The sequence below is a fragment of the Tamandua tetradactyla genome, chromosome 10 (genome assembly GCF_023851605.1).
Source record: "Tamandua tetradactyla isolate mTamTet1 chromosome 10, mTamTet1.pri, whole genome shotgun sequence".
NCBI classification, from domain to species: domain Eukaryota; kingdom Metazoa; phylum Chordata; class Mammalia; order Pilosa; family Myrmecophagidae; genus Tamandua; species Tamandua tetradactyla.
Window position 1 is genome coordinate 3,599,339 of NC_135336.1, and position 20,855 is coordinate 3,620,193.

The following is a 20,855-nucleotide window of genomic DNA, read 5'->3' on the forward strand; positions in this document are numbered from 1 at the left end:
ATTGCTGAAGAATCTCGCTGACATCTTTGGAGAGTAATTTGAAGAAATAATATATTGTGTACATGCTGTACTAGAAGCATTGAGCTTCCTTTTGCATTCTATAATTTATGTGTTGTACCAGCATGAGGTAATTTTCATGATTTTACCTTTAAATTATGTATATAAAGTGAAATGTACTGATATAAATATAGAAATGACCTATAGAGATTTCTTTTTCCCCAGCATTTAACCTTTTAAAGACCTCTTTGTTCTCAAAACTGCCCTTGTCATAAACAAATACTAGAACTTTTCTAAACTAGAGCTGTATTAGCATTTTGAATGCACAAATTATAATAGATATTATGATAGGTTTTTAATAAAAAGATATTGCACTATCCATTGATACTTTGACTGGAAAGAAGTATTCTATTAAGAATTTGACCAAAAACCATAATTGAGTACAAGTTCAGAAGCATTAACATTAATCTATTTCTGTGCAAAGAAGATAAAAATAAAATGTATCCAGTGATTTTGGCCTGCGTTGTTTTCTAGTAAAGAACTAGTCTGAAATAACCAAAATCTCGCCTTTTGTAAATGTTCTGTACATGTTTGACAGGTATCTTTAGTTTAGTGATACAGTCTGTAGCTGTGAAGGGGGATATTTCTCTATTAAGCTTAATTGACCAGTTCAAACCCAAACTTGTAAATTTGTTAATTAGTATACAAACTTGTGGTTATTCTCTACCTGTGATTTCTTCAGCATAACCTCAGGACAGGGACCAGGAACCTATGGCAAACAACCTCATGCTGCTCTAACTAACAGAAAGTACTGAAGAACATCCTTAGTTAGAAGCTGCAGCTACCCAGTCTTCAAAAGTCATCATGTGAGCCCAGAAGAGAAAGAGAAGCAAATCCAAGACCATGGTGTTCTAGTTTGCTAGCTGCCGGAATACAATATACCAGAAACAGAAGGGCTTTTAAAAAGGGGAATTTAATAAGTTGCTAGTTTATAGTTCTAAGGCCGAGAAAATGTCCCAATTAAAACAAGTCTATAGAAATGTCCAATCTAAGGCATCCAGGGAAAGATACCTTGGTTCAAGAAGGCCAATGAAGTTCAGAGTTTCTCTCTCAAGTGGAAGGGCACATGGTGAACACAGTCAGGGTTCTTCTGTCATCTGGAAGGGCATATGGTGAACACAGCGTCATCTGCTAGCTTCTCCTGGCTTGCTGTTTCATGAAGCTCCCTGGGAGGCATTTTCCTTCTTCATCTCCAAAGGTTGCTGACTGGTGAACTCTGCTTCTTGTGGCTATGTCATTCTGCTCTGCTCTTTCTTGAATCGTCTTCATTCTCCAAAATGTTTCTTCTTTTATAGGACTCCAGAAATTTATCAGTACCCACCCAAATGGGTTGCCTAATCCAGCTTAACAACCACTCTTGATTAAATCACATTTCCAGGCAGATCTGATTACAGTTTCAAACATACAGTATTGAATGGGGATTATTTTGCCTTTATGAAATGGGATTTTGATTAAAACATGGCTTTTCTAGGGTCCATACATCCTTTCAAACCAGCACACATGGTGTGCAAAAGCAGGAAGGCATAATTACTTTTGCGTTTCTGAGCAGCTGCTCTCCTAAGTTTATCCTGTTTTTACAGCCTTTTCTCTTTCTTAACTGTTAAATTCACAGTTAGGTTTACAGCACCAAAATTTTAATAACCCATGCTCACTAAGTAGCACCCATAAATATTACCCATATTTTTCATCAAACATTAGTTTGTCTCTGCATCTGTACTTGGGATACCAATATAGTGTGTTACTTAAAAATTGATTTCTGAAGCACCTAGATTCCAATACCAGCTTATCCATTTAATAGTTTTATGATCATAAGAGCAATTTACTTAATGTCTCTCAGCCTCTGCCTCTTCATTTACAAAGTTGTTGGAGGAATTTAGTAAGATGGTGTATAATAAGTGCTTTGCATTGTACTTGGCATATGCTACCCACTTAATAAACAGAAGCTACTAAAATCATTACTGTGTATTTGGATTCCCTTGTTTGGTATGGAGAAGAGTCATTTATGGTATGCATAACCCATGTTAAAGTATTAGACTTGGCATTCTCATTTATTAGCAATTTTTAAATTCTAATTCTCAGCCTAGCCAAAGGTACAGTAAAATGAGCATAAAAATATGCAAGTGGGAATGTAAATTGCGTAATACAGCTTTTTGGTAGAGCAATTTGGCAGTGTATGTCACTATCAATAAAAATGTCCTTTGAGTATATAAGCTCCTTTCTAGTAATCTTCTCTAAAGAAAAAATCGGAGATTTAGACCAAGTTATATAACTATTAGCATTTGTTGATGGTGAGTGGAGATTAAGGATGGGAAAGCCTAAATGTCCAACATCAGAGAATGGTTGAATAAAATATGGAATTGTAACACAATGCACACTTGGCAGCTATTGAGAAATATTCAATTATATAGGAGAGTGCTCATATTATACAATAAATGTGAAATGCTGAAATTTTGTGCACTATGAAATATGTCCTCTATCTTACCTTGTTTCTCCAGAAACAAGACTGGAAGAATATACATCAAAATATTAATAGTGTTTCTCTCTGGAGAGTTAGATGTCAGATTTTTGTTTGTTTTTTGTACACCTCAGTGTTTTCCAAATTGTATTTAATAAGCAAGTTACTTGGCATACCTTGTATGTGAAGCAGTAGAGTGGGTATCTGTTATTTATTAGTAACTTTATTGAAAAAGCTTTGAAAAACTGAAAACTGCTTTTTCAGATCCAGCTTGTCTTCTAAACTGAAGCAAAAAAGTTAGTTTGGGCTGTGAAGTGGCTAAAATCTTCATGGAGTGTGAGTCACTGAAGGAGATATTGAGCAGATTCTGGATATTCATGAGTACGTTGGTTTTAGTAGCAGATTAATATGAATTCAAAGAAGGGGAGCTGATGTTTAATATGAAGGAGCAAAAGCTTCTTACGAATACAAACCAGAGTGAAATTTAATTAGACTTGCAAAGAAGTTGGGTAAACAGGGGCTTGGGCCATTTAAATTTTATTCATTTTTGCAAAATATTTGAGACAGCCAGAAGGAAACTGCTGTGCATTTCCAATGGAAATTCATGGTCGAGTGAATATTTTGTGACTATAGAAAAATACTTGAGTATGTGGCTTTTTCAGGTAACTTATATTTTAAAGTAATTTTAAAATACCAAGAATCATAGCAAAATTATAATTCTTGTAAATTTTTTTCCTAATTAGGATCCAGTTTATGGAAAAGGAAAACTTGGGGAAATCCAGGGACTTATACTGGGAATGTTGGATACCTTTAACTATGAACAAGTAAGCTACTTACTATCTCTAAGCCTGTCCTGAAATAGAAAGAAGCTATTTCTCTTTACTTTGTACCTATACTCTGTCTTTTAAAATTACCATTTATTTAGTGGAAGTTTGGTAAATTGAAGTGTGCTCTTTGTTTTTAATTTTTAAATTTCTCTTGCCCTTTTGTACATACATGCACATATATGTGTCCAATTCACAATCATTTTGCTTTTTGATTTATTGGCAATGAGACAATTTTTTTTTCCAAATGAAAAGTATGAGAAATTTTTATGGAAAGATAATTGAATGCAAGGATATAACCCATGAAAAGGAAGCATCAGAACAAGTATGAAAATTACAAAATAAAGTTAAATGAGTTCTCTTTTAAACGTTCTGAAGTAGGTTATTGACACTATCCAAAACTGAATGTTCTAGTTTGCTGGCTGCCGGAATGCAATATACCAGAAACAGCGTGGCTTTTAAAAAGAGAAATTTAATTAGTTGCTAGTTTACAGTTCTGAGGCCAAGAAAATGTCCCAATTAAAACAAGTCTATAGAAATGTCCAATCTAAGGCATCCAGAGAAAGATACCTTGGTTCAAAAAGGCGATGAAGTTCAGGGTTTCTCTCTCATCTGGAAGGTTACATGGCAAACACTGTGCCATCTGCCAGCTTCTTCTCCTGGCTTCCTGTTTCATGAAGCTCCCCGGGAGTCATTTTCCTTCTTCATCTCCAAAGGTCACAGGCTGGTGGACTCTGCTTCTCGTGGTTGCATTGTTCTGCAATGAATTCCCTCAGAATTTCTTGTTCTCCAAAATGTTTCTTCTTTTATAGGACTCCAGAAACTAATCAAGACCCACCCAAGTGGGTGGAAACATGTCTCCCCTAATCGAGCTTAACAACCACTCTTTACTGGGTTACATCTCCAGGGAGGTGATTTAATTACATACAGTATTAAATAGGGATTATTCTGCATTTACGAAATGGGATTTAGATTAAAACGTGGCTTTTCTAGGGGACATACATCCTTTCAAACCAGCACACTGAGCATTAGTCCTCCCTTAGCTCACAATTGCCTGTAGCTTTAATTCTCAGTAAGAGCCAACTTAGTATTCAAATTTTTTCTTAGTGTACTTCAGAGTGACTTATGAAACCACCTAGGAAAAATGCCATTTAGGCATGTTAAGTAGGATGTCTGCTTTTTTTAAGAATTTGAGAGAAGAAAGTGAAAATCTTGGGTGACAAGAGTTTTTCTTAGAAGGTTGTAAGAACTGTACTTTTTTTTTTAATCAAACCAAAACAACATACAAACATGAACATTCTTAGCATACAAACATTCTGTGCATGGTATACAATCAGTGACTCACAATATCATCACACAGTAGTATATTCATCACAATGATCATTTTTTAGAACATTTGTATCACTGCAGAAAAAGAAATAAAAAGAAAAACTTATACATACCAAAACCCTTACCCCTCCCTCTCATTGACCACTAGTATCTCCATCTGCTCAATACATTTTAACCTTGGAAGAACTGCACTTATGCTGGAGCATAGCACAGTGACGCTTGTTAACCCTTCAGGCACAGACTGCAGGTTAGCAGAAGCAAAGTTGAATGCAAAGCAGGAAATCTTTACCAGCTTTGGAGCAATGGAAGAAGATAAAAGGTGATTAGAAAGAATTAGAAGAACAAGACAATTAAAGCAATTTAAAAAGACTGGGCTGTATAACCAAGGAGAGTGGGCAGTGCCTAGCTAGCTCTGTCTTTCCCTTTGGGACTTACAGAAAGGAGCTCAACTGCGTATCCAAATGATATATATGAATCTTAAGAATTAGGTATAAATCCCTAATAAGCACATAGAGTCCTTAAAGTGACTTACTGTGATAGCTGTGAACATGTCTCTGTGTGATTTAATGGCAGACGTCACAGTCTTGAGTAGATTCAAATGACTTGTAGGTGCTGATCAGGAAGATGTGATCTCTCTGCCCAAAGGAGATGAAGACTGAGTAATGGCCACTAGTTCTCCCAGTGTAAAGGTTATTTGAGATATTGCCATGAATACAGTTTCAATAAAAATCAGGAATTCAGACTTAGCTACACACCTTGTTATACTTCGTGCCATTCAGAGAGAAATTATTATACAAATGTAATAAATAGACTTGGGTTTATTCAGGATTTTGAATGCCATCAGTACTGAATTAAACCACAAAATGTCAGAGCACACATTTCTCAGTAGAAACTAGTAACAAACTTTCATAATTATTTTGAGAATCTTAATGTATATACTTATCATTACTCTGCACTTTAGGATTAACTGCTTAAGTCTTTTTTTAAATGTGTTTGTTTCATCAGTGTTATCCCTTTACAGTATATTTCGATTTCAAATGTTTGTAGCTGAAAATTATGCAAGTGCTATTTCCTGTTCATCACCCCTGTCTCTTTCACTTTATAAACCATTTTGTTTGTTTTGGTTTTGGTCTTTTCATAGACCCTGCTGGAAACAACTACTAGCCTTCTAAACCAAGATCTCCATTGGTCACTGTGTAATCTGAGAGCTTCAGTCACTAAAGGATTGAATCCCAAGCAAGATTACTGCTCTATATGTTTGCAGCAGTACAAGAGACGCCAAGAAATGGCTGATGAAATTATCGTCTTTAGGTAAGAGAGGGAAGAAACTGTTACATGGATGGTATATGTACATGTATGATTATTACCAGGCAAGAATACAGACAGACACACTGTCCCAGTAGTGGATTAATTCAGTCATTCATTACAGCAGTGAACCAGACAGGCAAAGGGGTCTGCCCTCATAGATTTTACATTCTGGGAGGGTGTGGAGAGGAGTGGGAGAGTAGAGGGGTCGGGCAGTAAATAAACACAGAGTAAAAAGAACTATGAAAAAAATAAAACATGGATAAGGAGATGGAAGGATGAAGAGTTCAGGGTGACAGTGTATTTTAAGACTGTGTAATGGAGAAAGGCATCTCTAAGGAAGTGACAGTTGAGCAGAATGAGAGAGATAGGAGTGGAGGTGCTGAGAAGTGTTTAGATTCAGCATGTATTTTAAGGATAGAGCTAACTTGCTGGTATGGAGTAGAGTGGTGATTGGATGTGGAGTTGAGCAAAAAATGAAGTTTGGGTTCTGAGGAAGAATAGGTGTGAGGGACTGGAAAAATCAAGCGTTTTCTCTTAAGATGTTAGGTTTGAGATGTCTGTTAGACATCCAAGTGGGAATGACAAGTAGACAGATATTGTAGTCTGAAACCTGAAAACATGTTGAGGTTGGAAACATAAATTTAGAAATCTTCAGTTTATAATGATATTTAAAGCATGATACAAAAAGAAGAGTCTAGTACACAAGTGGAGGAGTTAGTCCAGGAGCAAAAACAATGCATCCAGAATATTGGGTAGAGGCAATATAATATGGACTCTGAGCCAAACTTCTTGAGTTTGAACTCTATGTAACTTGCTAGTTGTAAGACTTTGAACAAGTCAATATAATCTCTTTATATCTTAGCTTCCTCATCTGTAAATTAGGGTTATAATATTACCTCTCTCCTAGGGTTTTATGAAGATCAAATAATATAATTTATGTAAGGTACTTGGTGTTTAGTAAGCACTAAACAATGCTTGGTGTTTAGTAAGCACTATGTTAGCTACTATTATAGTTACTGGAATTGGTCAGTTTGGTGGTGAGAAGGAAAAGTAATTCTCATCAGACATTGCTTCAACATTCCTTCTGCCCTCACAAATCTTAAATTCTTGTTGTAGGGGCCAATATTGACCAAACACACACAAAGTATGCCAGCGATAACTACTGTGGAAAATGTAAAACATGTTAAGGGGAAATGGAGTGTTGGGGAGTGCTGTTGTATATAGAGTGGTCAGGGAAGGCCTCACTGTTAATGTGACTTACGAACTGACTATTTAAAAATTTATCTAAAAGAAAAATAACTGGTAATTACTGTGAAGTAAAACAAAAAAATGGTATAGAGGAAAGAAAATGTTGGGAGCTACTCACCCTATGCAACTGTTAGTGCATTACAACCTACTAGAAATCCTTATTACTTAGAAATACTCACTAAGGTAATCTGTGTGTTAGGCTAAGCACCCCACACACACATGAAGTAACCGACCCTTAGCAAACATTCTAAGAAACTCCACGCACCCACCCATAACTTCCAGGAAGCTCCTTGCAAAACCAGACCTGCCCAGCTCACAAGGCAGTTTCATGATTGTCCTTGCATCCACCTTGCTTATTCAGCAGTTTCTTGATTGTCCTGGCATCCACCCTCAGAAGTTGCATTCCTGTGATAGCTCCCCTTATCCAACCTCCACCCTCCGCCAATTACCTGGCAGCTGCTAGCTTGCCATAACTCCAGGCTCAGCTTGCCAATTTCTCACTCTCAAGCTCAACAGTGAAAATCCACCTCCCTTTCCCTACCCCCTGCCCCACCCCAGCCATCTTATACAAGCTTGTACCCCTTCCCCTCCTCAGTACTGTGGCTCTCTTAAGCGTCAGCCGGCCTGTGCATAGCCTCACAATAAAGCTCCCTTAAGTCTTGGTCTCCTCTCCTCCTTCCAGGTCAGGAAACCTATCACTATGTTTATAGATTTTATGATAATGTGCCAGTCGTACAAATTGGTTATCTATATTTTACAGCTGTGGCCATTTGTACCACTCATTTTGCCTGCAAAACAAAGAGTGCACCATAGAAATAGAGGGCCAAACAAGATGGACTTGCTACAAATGCAACTCAAGTAACAAAGCAGGAAAGCTAAGTGAAAATTCATCTGAAATTAAAAAGGGAAGGATAACCTCATCACAGGTAAGACTTGTTCTTTTGGCAAGATGGAGATGGTTGTTTCTTTCCAAATGTCTTTTAGTCCTGGCCTCATTTTCTTCAGGTCCTAAAAGCCTCACATTTGCTTCATCGTATTCCAGTGCTCAGCATCTTCTGTTCAGTCTTATTTAGTGTTTAGTGAGCCTCTCCCCTGGGACTTGAGAGCAACTGCTGAAATTCCGTGCCCTTGAGAAACATAAGATATAGTTGAACAAAGAAGATGCACACACATGAGCTTGCTTGAGAACCTTTGACAAAACAACCAGTCAGCATGTACAAAATGCTGCAGTACTAATGAGCACCTGTGTGCTAAAGAGGGCTGATGAGGACACAGTATATACACATATGCCCTGTGCTTTTTTTTCTCAGCTGGGGAACTTTTTTCAGAGTTAACTCGATGCAATAGTGTTCATTTGAGAAAGTTTTACATTGCCTTTGGAGTCAGACTAGATGCAATTTTTGTCCATTTTATAGCTTTTTTTCTTTTTTTTTTTAAGGAGGTTGTGGAAGAGAGTTTGAACTCTACTACTTAGTAGCTTTTTGAAGAGCAGAAGTTGACAACACAGGGACTCAATGTGGAAATGAAGTCGTTTCCAGGGCTGTATCTTGATAATTGGCTGTGCTCTTCTATTTTTCCTTTTCAGAAGTGGGAAGTGGCATCACATTTGCTGCTTCCTGCTCTTTCCTCTTTGCCACTCTATCCTAGACTCAGCCTTCTCATTACATAGTGAAAAGCTGGACCTGTTAATTTTGCCTTTTTGTTTCACAAACTTTCAGTATTGTGTATCAGACGCAGAGCCGGGGGCATGGGGATGGGAAACATGGCCTTCCCTCTCTCCCAGATAATTCAGTATTTTTACATTCCACTGTAGGTGCGTGTTTATCTATTGAACCATATGCCAGGCACTTTGCCAGGTGCTAGAGATACAATGCTAAACAAGGCAAAGACAGTCTCATATTGTAGAATTTACAGTCAATGAAATTATAAACAGACATTGAATAAATACTTGCAGATGAACTTTGCTGTAAGAGCAGGTAACAGGTAGAACTAAACAACATAGGGGATCATGGAAGGCTTCCTGGAAGTGCCATGTTAACTGCTTTAGATGGAAAAAGGAGCAAGCTAGGCAAGTTTGATGCAAAGGTGAGCAGGAAGAAGAGACTTCCAGGTAGTGGGAACAGTCTGTAGAACAAATACAGCATCTCTGCTATGAAGCGGAAAGGAACAGAACTAGAAGTTGAGCACCATTGGCTCTAGAGGGTGAGAAAGAAAGTGATATGAAATGAGACTAGCAAGATAGGTAGGGACCATATTAATTAATTTCATGTTTGTGCCAAACAGGGAAGACATTGAAGATTTTTACGGAAGGAAGCATGATCTGATCAGAATAATATCTTTTTCCAATAGTATTTTTAAAAGACCTCTCTGGTTACAATATGTAAAATGAATTGTGAGAAAGCAAGAGTGGATATAGGGACACAGGAGACAGACTATTGAAGTAATTTAGAGGAGATAAGTTATAATTTCGACTACGAGAGCGGAAGTAGGGATAGAGAATATGAATATGGTTAAGAAGTGTTTCAGAGGTAGAACTTGGGGTAAAAGATGTAGAAGGCATAACTTGGTGAGAAATAAATTCACTGGAAGGGAGAGAAGAGGAAAGTGTCAGTAACTCCCAGATTTTTTACTTGAACGACTGAATGTATGGTGGTAGCATTTTTTGAGATAGAGAGCAATAAACAAGGAACAGCAGATCTGAAAGTAAAATAATGAGTTCATTTTTGAAGTTTGAGATGTCTGCAAGACATGCAGGTAAAAACACGTACAGTTGGTTCCATATTGAAAGTCTTATTAACTAGTCCCAAAACACTGCCTTGTTTGAAAAGAAAGACAAGCCCTGTGGTTTCCAGAGTCTTTTCAAGCTTAACCCAAATGCATATAGGGAAACCTTTATTTATGCTGATACCTATAGTATTAAATCTTGCTGCCCTCTTCTTTGTTTCCTTTCTCAGTTATATCCCATTTCTACCCAACTTGTGATTACATGCATATTATTCCCTGGATATTGTCAATTAGATTTTTTTTTTCTTTCTTCTAGATAGTCTAGAAGAACTATAGAGATGCTAAAATAAACTTTTGTCTATTTTATGAAATAATAAACATGCAGTAAAATTCTCCCTTTTTCATGTATAATTCTGTGAGTTTTTACTACCACATCCATAGTCAAGAAATAGAGAAGTTTTGTCCTCCCCCCCAAAAGTAATTCTCCTATGTCCCTTTGTAGTCATCCTACTCCCATCAACCCCTAGAAACCACTAATCCATTTTGTGTTAATCTTTATATAGGTGCAAGGTATAGGTGGAGATTCTTTTTTTTTTTTTTTTGGCATATGAATATTCATTGAATTGCCTTTGCACCTTTGTAAAATTTCAGTTATCAGTGTATGTGTGGATCTATTTCTAAATTTTCTATTCTGTCCCATTGATCTATGTATTTATCTTTTTTCTAATGCCTCACTATCTTAACACTGAGCTTTAGAGTAAATCTAGATATCAGGTTGTGTGAGTCTTCCAACTTTGTCATTCTTTCTAAAATTGTTTGGCTATTCTATTTCCTTTGGCTTTTCATATAAATTTTAAAATCAGCTTGTTGATTTCTCTAAAAAATCCTGCTAGGATTTTGATGGGGTTTGTGTTTACCCTGTGGATCAGTTTGGGGAGGTTGACGTCTTAACAAAATTGAGTCTTCCAACATCAAACGTAATGTATTTCTGGATTTATTTAGATCTTCTTTGATTTATTTCATTAGTTTCATAGTTTTCAGCATACAGATCTTGCACATATTTTATAAGATTTCAAAGTATCTAATATTTTTGTGTTATTGTAAATTTTAATTTCCAATTGTCCTTTGCTAGTATATAGAAATACAATTGATTTTCCTATATTGACCTTGTGTCCAGTGACCTTACTAAGCTTACTTTTTTTACACATTCTTTGGGACTTTCTATATAGAAAACCATGTCATCTAAAAATAGAGACCATTTTATCTTTTCTTTTGAATCTTGTGCCTTTTAATTTTCTTTTTTGCCTTACTGCACTCACTTCTAATACAGTGTTTAATATGAATGGTAAGAGTGGACATTCTTGTCTTATTCCTGATCTTAAGGGCAAAGTGTTCAGTTTTTTATGGTTAAGTATAATGTTAGCTGAAGGCTTTTTATATGTGACTTTTATCATCATGAGGAAGTTCACTTTTTTATTCCGTGTTCTGGTAAAGATTTTTCATGAATGAGTGTAGAATTTTGAAAGCTATTTGCACCATAGTGATTACCAGAAGTTTTCCCTCATCCCACATCCCCGCACTAGTGAAGAAAGACAGTTTCATTGACTTTCCTTCTACCTCCTCTCAGAGCATCTAAAAAGGAGAAGTCATTTAAAAATTGCATCTAAAGGCCAAATGCAGCTTTGTTTCTGAGGATATCCCATTCTGTAGAACAGGGGAGATGACCCAACCTTTCTGTTGTTTAGGAAACACCAATAAGATTACTAGTCAAAATCCTTTCGCACAGCACTGCTTGATGCTTCCTGATAATGTTATTCAAGCTGGAATGAGAACTATTTTTATTTTTCTTTAATTTTCCTCTAGCTCTCTTTGTCCCTTGGTTTTCTTGCTTACAATATTGTAAAAAGATCTAGTGAGTTGGTAACATAAGAAGGAAAGAAAAAATGGCATTGCTTTCAGTATTTTCACATGATTTATATAATTTTAATCTTCACAACTACTTTATGAGTGTAATCAATCCTTATTTTACTCCTCTAGGAACTTTACTTCAGTGAGGGGGAGCCAGTATTTGAAGTTTATAGGACCATCATCCCTCCCAATTTCCCTGTCCCCAGCCTGATAGCTTTTTATCATTCTGACTTCATTAAAACCTGCTAACACTGATTTTTTTTTTTGACACTGATTTTTAAAATGCATCCATTCCACATTGACTGTGCTAATCAAGTTTTCTTGCCATTTTGTAAACCATTCACATGTTTAATTATAAGAAATTTTTAAGTAAAAATATTCTATATACTGTGATGATTCATATTAAACTAGTTTATGAAAGTTCTACTTTGCTTTCTTAATTTCCTTTCAAAACATGTCAGCCCTCCTTATTAAGATCCTACCCAGAGCATCTGAGCCAGTGAGTGAGTGGAGGGGAACACAGATGAGGGCCCAAGTGACTCAGAAATCAACTCGAGATTCCAGTCATCTTCCATCTGTTACATTTGGAGCTTCTCACTGTCTTTGTAACCTGATCCATCCATCAAAAAGCTTTTTGCTTCATCCTTTTCCAAGACTTATGATAGATATTTTACTTCTTCAGTTTCTTACTTCAACTAAACAGGATACAAAAGTTGCCCTTAAAACTGTACTTTTAGAAGGAATAAAGGCTCTTCTTGCTACTCCTATCTTCTGTTTTCAAAAAATGGTCAATATATACAACCAATAATTCTGGCCCATTAACTGCCTGTCGACAGGTATGCACAGATAGTATTCCTCAGAAAGCCAGATTTCCTATAGAATAAGTACTTTTATTCTTCATGGCCAGGTGAAATGACCCAATTTCTCTTTTTTTCTTACCTGTACGCCCACTCAGAATAAAGTAACTCAATCTGAGACCTTTTGGTCAGTAGAATAGACCTTTAAAGTTTGATCTGATTCTCTGCTTTTCCTTACCCTACATATAGCTCAAATAAATACTTTGAAGAAACGAATTTCAAATAAAGTACTCATCATTCTATTACTTTTTCTCAACAATTGTGGTTCACATGTATTGCCATAATTAATTGAAATTTCATTTTGATATTCCTTTAAATTCATATAGCAAATAATCCTCTTCATTGTTACTAGCTAGCATTAAAGATATTAACTTGCTATTAATTTTTAAAATAATAATTGTTGGTGAACTGGTAACTTACTATAAATTCGAAGAAAAACAATTAAGAATTTAAGGAATTTCAGTTCAAAATATTCTTATATTATTAACAGGGTTTGTGTGCTTGAGAGCTGGATATAAGCTGGCACATCATTATGTACCAGAAACATTCACATTATTATTCCTTTAAAAACTTTGAAAAACAAGAACATTTACCCACTTGTTAGGAAGTGTTATAATGCAATACTCAGTATCTTTTCAGATTTGGATATATCAGCCCTTATTGGTAGAAAGCCAGAAATATTAATTAAATATCATTTTTTTTGTTTTATTTTTTTGGGTAAATATCAAAGGAAGAAAGGAACTGGGAATAAACATATAGCTTTCCACGCATCCTTTAATAATCAAAAAAGGAGATAAATTAAGGGAAATAAGCTGTTTTTATTCTAGTATTTAGAATTTTATCTCTTAATTTTTAGAGTTACATAAAAAAATGTTTTGTCTTTTGGGGAAGATAAATAATAGAACTATTCACAACTTCCAAGTAATTATTCATTAGATTACATTTATTTATCTCACTAGTTGTAATTCTCTATTAACAATTGTACATTGATTATTTATTTTGAATTCTTATGGTATATTAGAGGTTTGCTTTATATGGTGATTAGTGAACTAGGAACACTGGTATTATTCCCTTAGTTCATTTGTCCGTTTTTAAAGACAATTAGCTTCCCCATTATGAACATATCAAATTTAAATGGAATACTAAAAAATGAGATCAGTGCTTTTAGACTCATAATGTATGAACATGTAATTTGTGACAAGAAATGCATTAAAGGTGGGGGAATGGAGAGTTTTAGGAACATAATTTGTGTATACTATTTAAGTTGGCATCAAAGCAAATGAGATTGTTACAGATTTAGGATGTAAATGTAAGCCCCATAGTTACTACAAAGGAAATATGCAGGCTCATGGAGACAGAGATTGGAGTGCAGATTGAGGGTAAAGGGCACGGGCAGTGGTGAGTTGGTATATGGTGGGTGTGGTGTTTGGGGAGATGGGAGGGTTTTGGTGTTGGAAGGTGGTGAGGGTACAACTATCTTGTGAATGTGATTAATTCCATGGAATGGAATACATGGGATTGGTCAAGATGGGAGGAATATGTGGATATGTTCCCACAATTAAAAAAAGAAAGAACAGCTATAATGATTAGGTTTATGTGTCAGCTTGGCCAGATAATGGTGCCCAGTTGTCTAATCAAGCAAGCACTGGCCTAACCGTTATTGTGAGGGCATTTCATGGACTTAAATGATCAGCAAGTTGATTGCATCTATGACTGATTACATCTTCAATCACCTAAGGAGAGTGTCTCTAGTAATGAGACATTTAATCCAATCAGTTGAAGACTTTAAAAGGAGAAGTGATGACTTCAGCCAGCCAGCCTCTTGTGGGGAATTAATCATAAACTTTCATCAGAGTTGCCAACTTTCAACCTGCCCTGTGGATTTGGGGCTCATGAATCCCCACAGTTGCAGGAGACACTTTTATAAAATCTTATATTTACAGATATTCCCTATTGATTCTTTTTCCCTAGAGAACCCTGACTTAATACAAGGGGCAACTAGGAAAACAGTATTCACTGAAATACATGAACCTGGATGAGATCTGACAAGGGAGGAGAGGAGGCTCTTGGGGACATTGCTGGCATGTGTGGTAAGGGTGGGGTATAGACTGTAGGCTTTATTTCTATCAGTGTTAACTAAACGAAAATCAGTGGCTGTAACCTAATGACTAAACAGGCTATGGCAAGGAATGAGGTTGAAAGGTAGGTCAGGCAAGATCCTGCATAGCATTACAGATCCCAGAAAGGAGTTTGATTTTTATTCTTAAAGTAATAGGAAACATTAAATTATTTAAAACAAAGGGAATAATATGATTCAGTGATTGTGACTGTGGAAAATGGGTAGACAGCCACATCTGCATTTCTAGCCCAATCTTCATCGCTTTTCCAGAGCAGTATGTCAGACTCGTAAAGTTCTTTACATTGGTGGACTTTCCTTTAATCCAGAAAAACCTCATATGTCCCAGAAGCACTTTGATAAGAATGTGAGAAAACAGACACTCTTATGTACTGCTCATGGAAATGCGCATTTGTAAAAGTCCGCAATCCCTTCCAAAACCATTTTGTGAGATATGTTTCAGAAATCAGAATTTTTTTTTTTTAGAAAGGTATAATACAAGGATTTCTACTTCTGCACAAGAAGTCTTGTGGGGAAGGTAGACAGAATATGTAAATCAGTGGTTCTCAAGACATTGGTTATCAGGCAGTAAACAAAAGTGATCCCTGAGAGATAAGAGAGAATTTATGTGAACCCTGTGATTGTCCCAAAATACTTCCTGGAACCAAGTTTCCAAGCCATGGCACAGGGAGGAGGAACCCAGGCAGAGCTCATCAACCTCTCTGAGCCAAGGAGACAGGGTTCAGAGTTCAGGAAGCCAAGGTGGTTAGAGTTTGCAGGACAGAGTAGTAGAGAAGTTTAAGAGCAAATTCCAAAACGATCCATTTCTTTCCAAGTATTTTAACTATATCCCTGAATAAAGACCAAGAATATATTGAAGATTACAAAAATACCCAACCCCCAACAAAGTGAAATTCAAAATGTCTGGCATTGAATAAAAAACTAGCAGATGAGCAAGAAAGCATATGCAAAATAATGAATCATAACAAGAAGATGGATCAAACTCAAATGCATCAAACTGACCAGGAAATGGCACAGATGATAGAATGAGTAGACAGGGCCATCAAATCAATAGTTATAATTTTATTTCATATGTTTAAGAAGCTAGAGAAGGGATTGAACATGTTAAATAGAGATGTGGAAATTATAAACACCCAGTAGAACATCTAAAGATTAAAACTGCAGTGTCTGCAATTAAAAATATGCTGGATGAGATTAATAGCAGAACGGACATTACAGAAGAAAAGATTAGTGAACTTGAATATTAGCAATAGAAACTATCCAAAATAAAATGCTGAGAGAAAGAAGACTGAGAAGAAAATGAATAGTGCGTGAATGAACTCTGAAACATGTCATGTAGCCAAATGTATGTGGTTGTACATAATACAGAGTTTAATTTCCAATTATGACAAGATTGTATTGAATTAACTGTTCTGTCAATAACTGTGCTGGTTTGAAATTGTTACATACCCCATAAAGCCATGTTTTAATCCTGATTCAATCCCATGGAGACAACTTTTTTTTAGTTGTCAAACCTTAACAACAAACATACAAACGTTCCATACCTGGAGTACAATCAATGGCTCACAGTATCATCACATAGTTTTATATTCATCACCATGATCATTTTTTTTTAATATTTGCATCACTCCAGCAAAAGAAACACACAAGAAAAAATAAAAAACTCATATATTCCACACTCCCCACCCTTCCCTCTCATTGAACACCAGTATTTCACTCCACTCAATTTATTTTAACCCTTGTACCCCCATTATCCATTCATTTTTTATCCTTATTTTTTACTCAACTGTCTGCACCCTAGATAAAAGGAACATCAGACACAACGTTTTCAGAATCACACAGCTATATTGTAAAACCTATATCGTACAATCATCTTCAAGAAACATGGCTACTGATAGGGAAGTATTTGCAGAATCCCCTAGGGGGAATGGGGAATATTCTAGTTTGCTAACTGCCAGAATGCAAAATACCAGAGACGGGATGGCTTTTAAAAAGGGGAATTTAATAAGTTGCTAGTTTACAGTTCTAAGGCTGAGAAAATGTCCCAATTAAAACAAGTCTATAGAAATGTTCAATCAAACGCATCCATCCAGGGAAAGATACCTTGGTTCAGGAAGGCCGATGAAGTTCAAGGTTTCTCTCTCAAGTGAGAAGCACATGGCGAACACAGTCAGGGCTTCTCTGTCATCTGGAAGGGCACATGGCAAACATGGCATCATCTGCTAGCTACTTCTGGCTTCCTGTTTCATGAAGCTCCCCGAGAGGCATTTTCCTTCTTCATCTCCAAAGCGCTGACTGATGGACTCTCTGCTTCGTGGTGCTGCAGCATTCTCTGCTCTCTCTGAATCTCCATTCTCCAAAATGTTTCCTCTCTTATAGGACTCCAATAAACCAATCAAGACCCACCCAAATGGGTGGAGACATGTCGTCACCTAATCCAGTTTAACAACCACACTTGACTAAATCACATCATCCAGGGAGATGATCTGATTACAATTTCAAACATACAGTATTGATTATCTACCTTTATGAAATGGGATTTTGATTAAAACATGGCTTTTCTAGCGGGCATGCATCCTTTCAAACCAGCACAGTGAGAAAGGGGGAAAATTCAGCTTTCCCAAGTGAAGAATTCTTGATATTCTCACAGGCAGTGGGGACAGCCAAAGCAATAGGCCAAGCCTCCAATCTTGGAGTTTGTTCATATGAAAATCCCGCAAAGGATAGGCTAGGCTTACTTAAAATTAGGCTTAAGAGTCAATCCCCAAGAGAACCTCTTCTGTTGCTCAGATGTGACCTCCCTCTCTCGGCCAACACAGCAAGTAAACTCACTGCCCTCCCCCTCTGTACATGGGACACGACTCCCAGGAGTGTGGACCTTCCTGGCAATGTGGAACAGAAATCTTAGAATGAGCTGGAACTCAGCATTAAGGGACTGAGAAAATCTTCTCGACCAAAAGGGGGAAGAGTGAAATGAGACAAAGCGTCAGTGGCTGAGAGAGTCCAAACAGAGTCAAGAGGTTATCCTGGAGGTTATTCTTACGCATTAAATATATATCATCTTGTTAGTCAAGTTGTAATGGAGAGGCTGGAGGGAACTGCCTGAAAATGTGGAGCTGTGCTCTGGTAGCCATGTTTCTTAAAGATAATTGTATGATGATACGGCCCTCGCAGTGTGACTGTGTGGTTGTGAAAGCCTTGTGTCTGATGCTCCTTTTGTCTACTTTATCAATGGACAAGTAAAACATGTGGATTAAAAATTATAAATAATAGAGGGGACAAATGTTAAATTTAGTAGATTGAAATACTGGTGATCAGTGAAGGGGAGGGGTAAGAGGTATGGTATGTATGAATTTTTTTCTGTCTTCTTTATATTGCTTTTTCTGAACTGATGCAGATGTTCTAGGAAATGATCATGATGATGAATATGCAGCTATGTGATGATAGTGTGAGTTATTGATTATATAACAAGAACAGAATGGTCATATGATAAGAATGTGTTTGTATGTGGTTATGTATCATGAATAAAAAATTAATTAAATAAAATAAAGCGAGGAGTAATGGGTATGGTATGTATACTTTTTTTCTATTGTCTTTTTATTTCTTTTTCTGAATTGATGCATATGTTCTAAGAAGTGATCATCATGATGAATATGCAACTATGTGATGATATTGTGAATTACTGATTATATATGTAGAACAGAATGATCATTAAAAAAAAAAAGGACAGCACAATACTACCTAACTGTAATGTAATTATGTTAAAACACTGAATGAAGCTGCATGTGAGAATGATGGAGGAGGGCTGGGGACATAAATGAAATCAGAAAGAAAGATAGATGCTAAAGATTGAGATGGTATAATCTAGGAATGCCTAGAGTGTATAACAATAGTGAAATGTACAATGTACAAATTTTAAAAATGTTTTTGCATGTGGAAGAATAAAGGAATGTCATTATTGCAGGGTGCTGAAAATAGATGGTAATTAATATTTTAAAATGTCACCTTATGTGTGAGACTAAAGCAAAAAATGTTTATTTGTTACAAAATTTATATTTTGACTAGAGCATTTCCTAATATAACTCATGTAGATAGTTTGATTGAATGTCATGAGTACTTGGAATCTCAAGTAGGACATGAGATTTTGTTGGTTTGTCCAGAGTGATGCCCCAATGAATCCCAGAGTGATTTGATCAGTGACTGGAAAAGTATTTGCAAGCCCCCTCGGGGAATGGTGAGAGTGGGGAGAAATGCAACTTCCCCAAGTTGAATTCTTGATATCCTCACAAGCAGTGTGGACAACCAAAGCTATAGACTGAGCCCCCAGTCTTGGGATTTGTTCATATGAAACTTAACCCCACAAAGTATAGGTCAAGTCTACTTAAAATTTAGGCCTAAGAGTCACCCCCAAGAGAACCTCTTTTGTTGCTCAGATGTGGCCTCTCTCTCCAGCCAACATGACGAGCAGTCTCACCACCCTCCCCCTCTCTGCATGGGACATGACTCCCAGGAGTGTGGACCTTCCTGGCAATGTGGGACAGAGATCCTGGAATGAGCTGAGACTCAGCATCAAGGGACTGAGAAAAACTCTAGAATGAGCTGAGAATTAACATCAAGGGATTGAGAGAACCTGCTCGAGTAAAGGGGGAAGAGTGAAATGAGACTAAGTGTCAATGGCTGAGAGATTCCAAACAGAGTTGAGAGGTTATCCTGGAGGTTATTCTTATGCATTAAGTAGATATCACCTTGTTGTTCAAGATGTAATGGAGAGGCTGGAGGGAACTGCCTGAAAATGTAGAGCTGTGTTCCAGTAGCCATGTTTCTTGATGATGATTGAACAATGATATAGCTTTCACAATGAGACTTTGTGATGTGAAAACCTTGTGTCTGATGCTCCTTTTAGCTACTATATCAACAGAAGAGTAGAACATATGGAATAAAAATAAATAATAGGGGGAACAAATGTTAGAATAAATTTAGTTTGAAATGCTAGTGGTAAATGAAAGCGAGGGGTAAGGGGTATGGTATATATAATCTTTTTTTTCTCTTATCATTTTATTTCTTTTTCTGTTGTCTTTTTATTTCTTTTTCTAAATCGATGCAAATGTTCTAAGAAATGATGAATATGGAACTATGTGATGATATTAAGAATTACTGATTGTACATGTAGAATGGAATGATATCTTAATGTTTTGTTTGTTAATTTTTTTTTAATTAATAAAAAAAGTTAAAAAAAAAAAAAAAGAAAGAAAGATGGCTACTGGAACACAGCTCTACAGTTTCAGGTATTTCCCTCTAGCCACTCTAATACACCATAAACTAAAAAGGGGTTATCTATATAATACCTAAGAATAACCTTCAAGATAACCTCTTGACTCTATTTGAAATCTCTCAGCCATTGACACTTTATTTTGTCTCATTTCTCTCTTCCCCTTTTGGTCAAGAAGGTCTTCTCAATCCCTTGATGCCAAGTTTTGGCTCATCCCAGGATTTCTGTCCCACATTGCCAGGGAGGTTTAAACCCCTAGGAGTCATGTCCCACATAGAGGAGGAGGGCAGTGAATTCACTTGCCTTGTCGACTTAGAGAGAGAGAGAGAGAAGCCACATGTGAGCAGCAAAAGAGGTTCTCTGGGGGTGACTCTTAGGCCTAATTTTAAGTAGGATTAGCTTGTCCTTTGCAGGGATAATTTTCAAGGCCCTCATTTTTATTCTGAGCTCCCTGTGTTTCAATTGTGTAAATGAGCTACCCAGGCAGGTTGAGTTAGATTATGTGCTACATGAATTACAGAAAATTTAGGTTCTGGACAAAATAAACCTTTCTTCCTTTGGTCTCAAAGAGTAGGTGAGGTTATAAAATATACACAATGTCTTCCTTACCCCTGTGTTCTGAATTACCTTAATCCTGACTTGATTGCCTTCATTTTTATCTCCGAATACCAGGTGATACATATATAAAGCAGCCTCTAAAAATCCAGAAATAATAATTAGCACTCTGGACAAAATGTGA

General features: G+C 36.6%; 1 protein-coding gene across 1 annotated transcript in view; it reads left to right on the plus strand.

Moving 5' to 3' along the window:
- VPS8 (VPS8 subunit of CORVET complex) overlaps positions 1-20,855 on the plus strand; it is a 388,458-nt gene that overhangs the window by 303,351 nt on the left and 64,252 nt on the right. Inside the window, exons 42-44 of the mRNA XM_077117773.1 lie at positions 3,256-3,336; positions 5,807-5,976; positions 7,982-8,147. Of these exons, the coding sequence (XP_076973888.1) occupies positions 3,256-3,336; positions 5,807-5,976; positions 7,982-8,147 (417 nt within the window). The remainder of the gene's footprint in view (positions 1-3,255; positions 3,337-5,806; positions 5,977-7,981; positions 8,148-20,855) is intronic.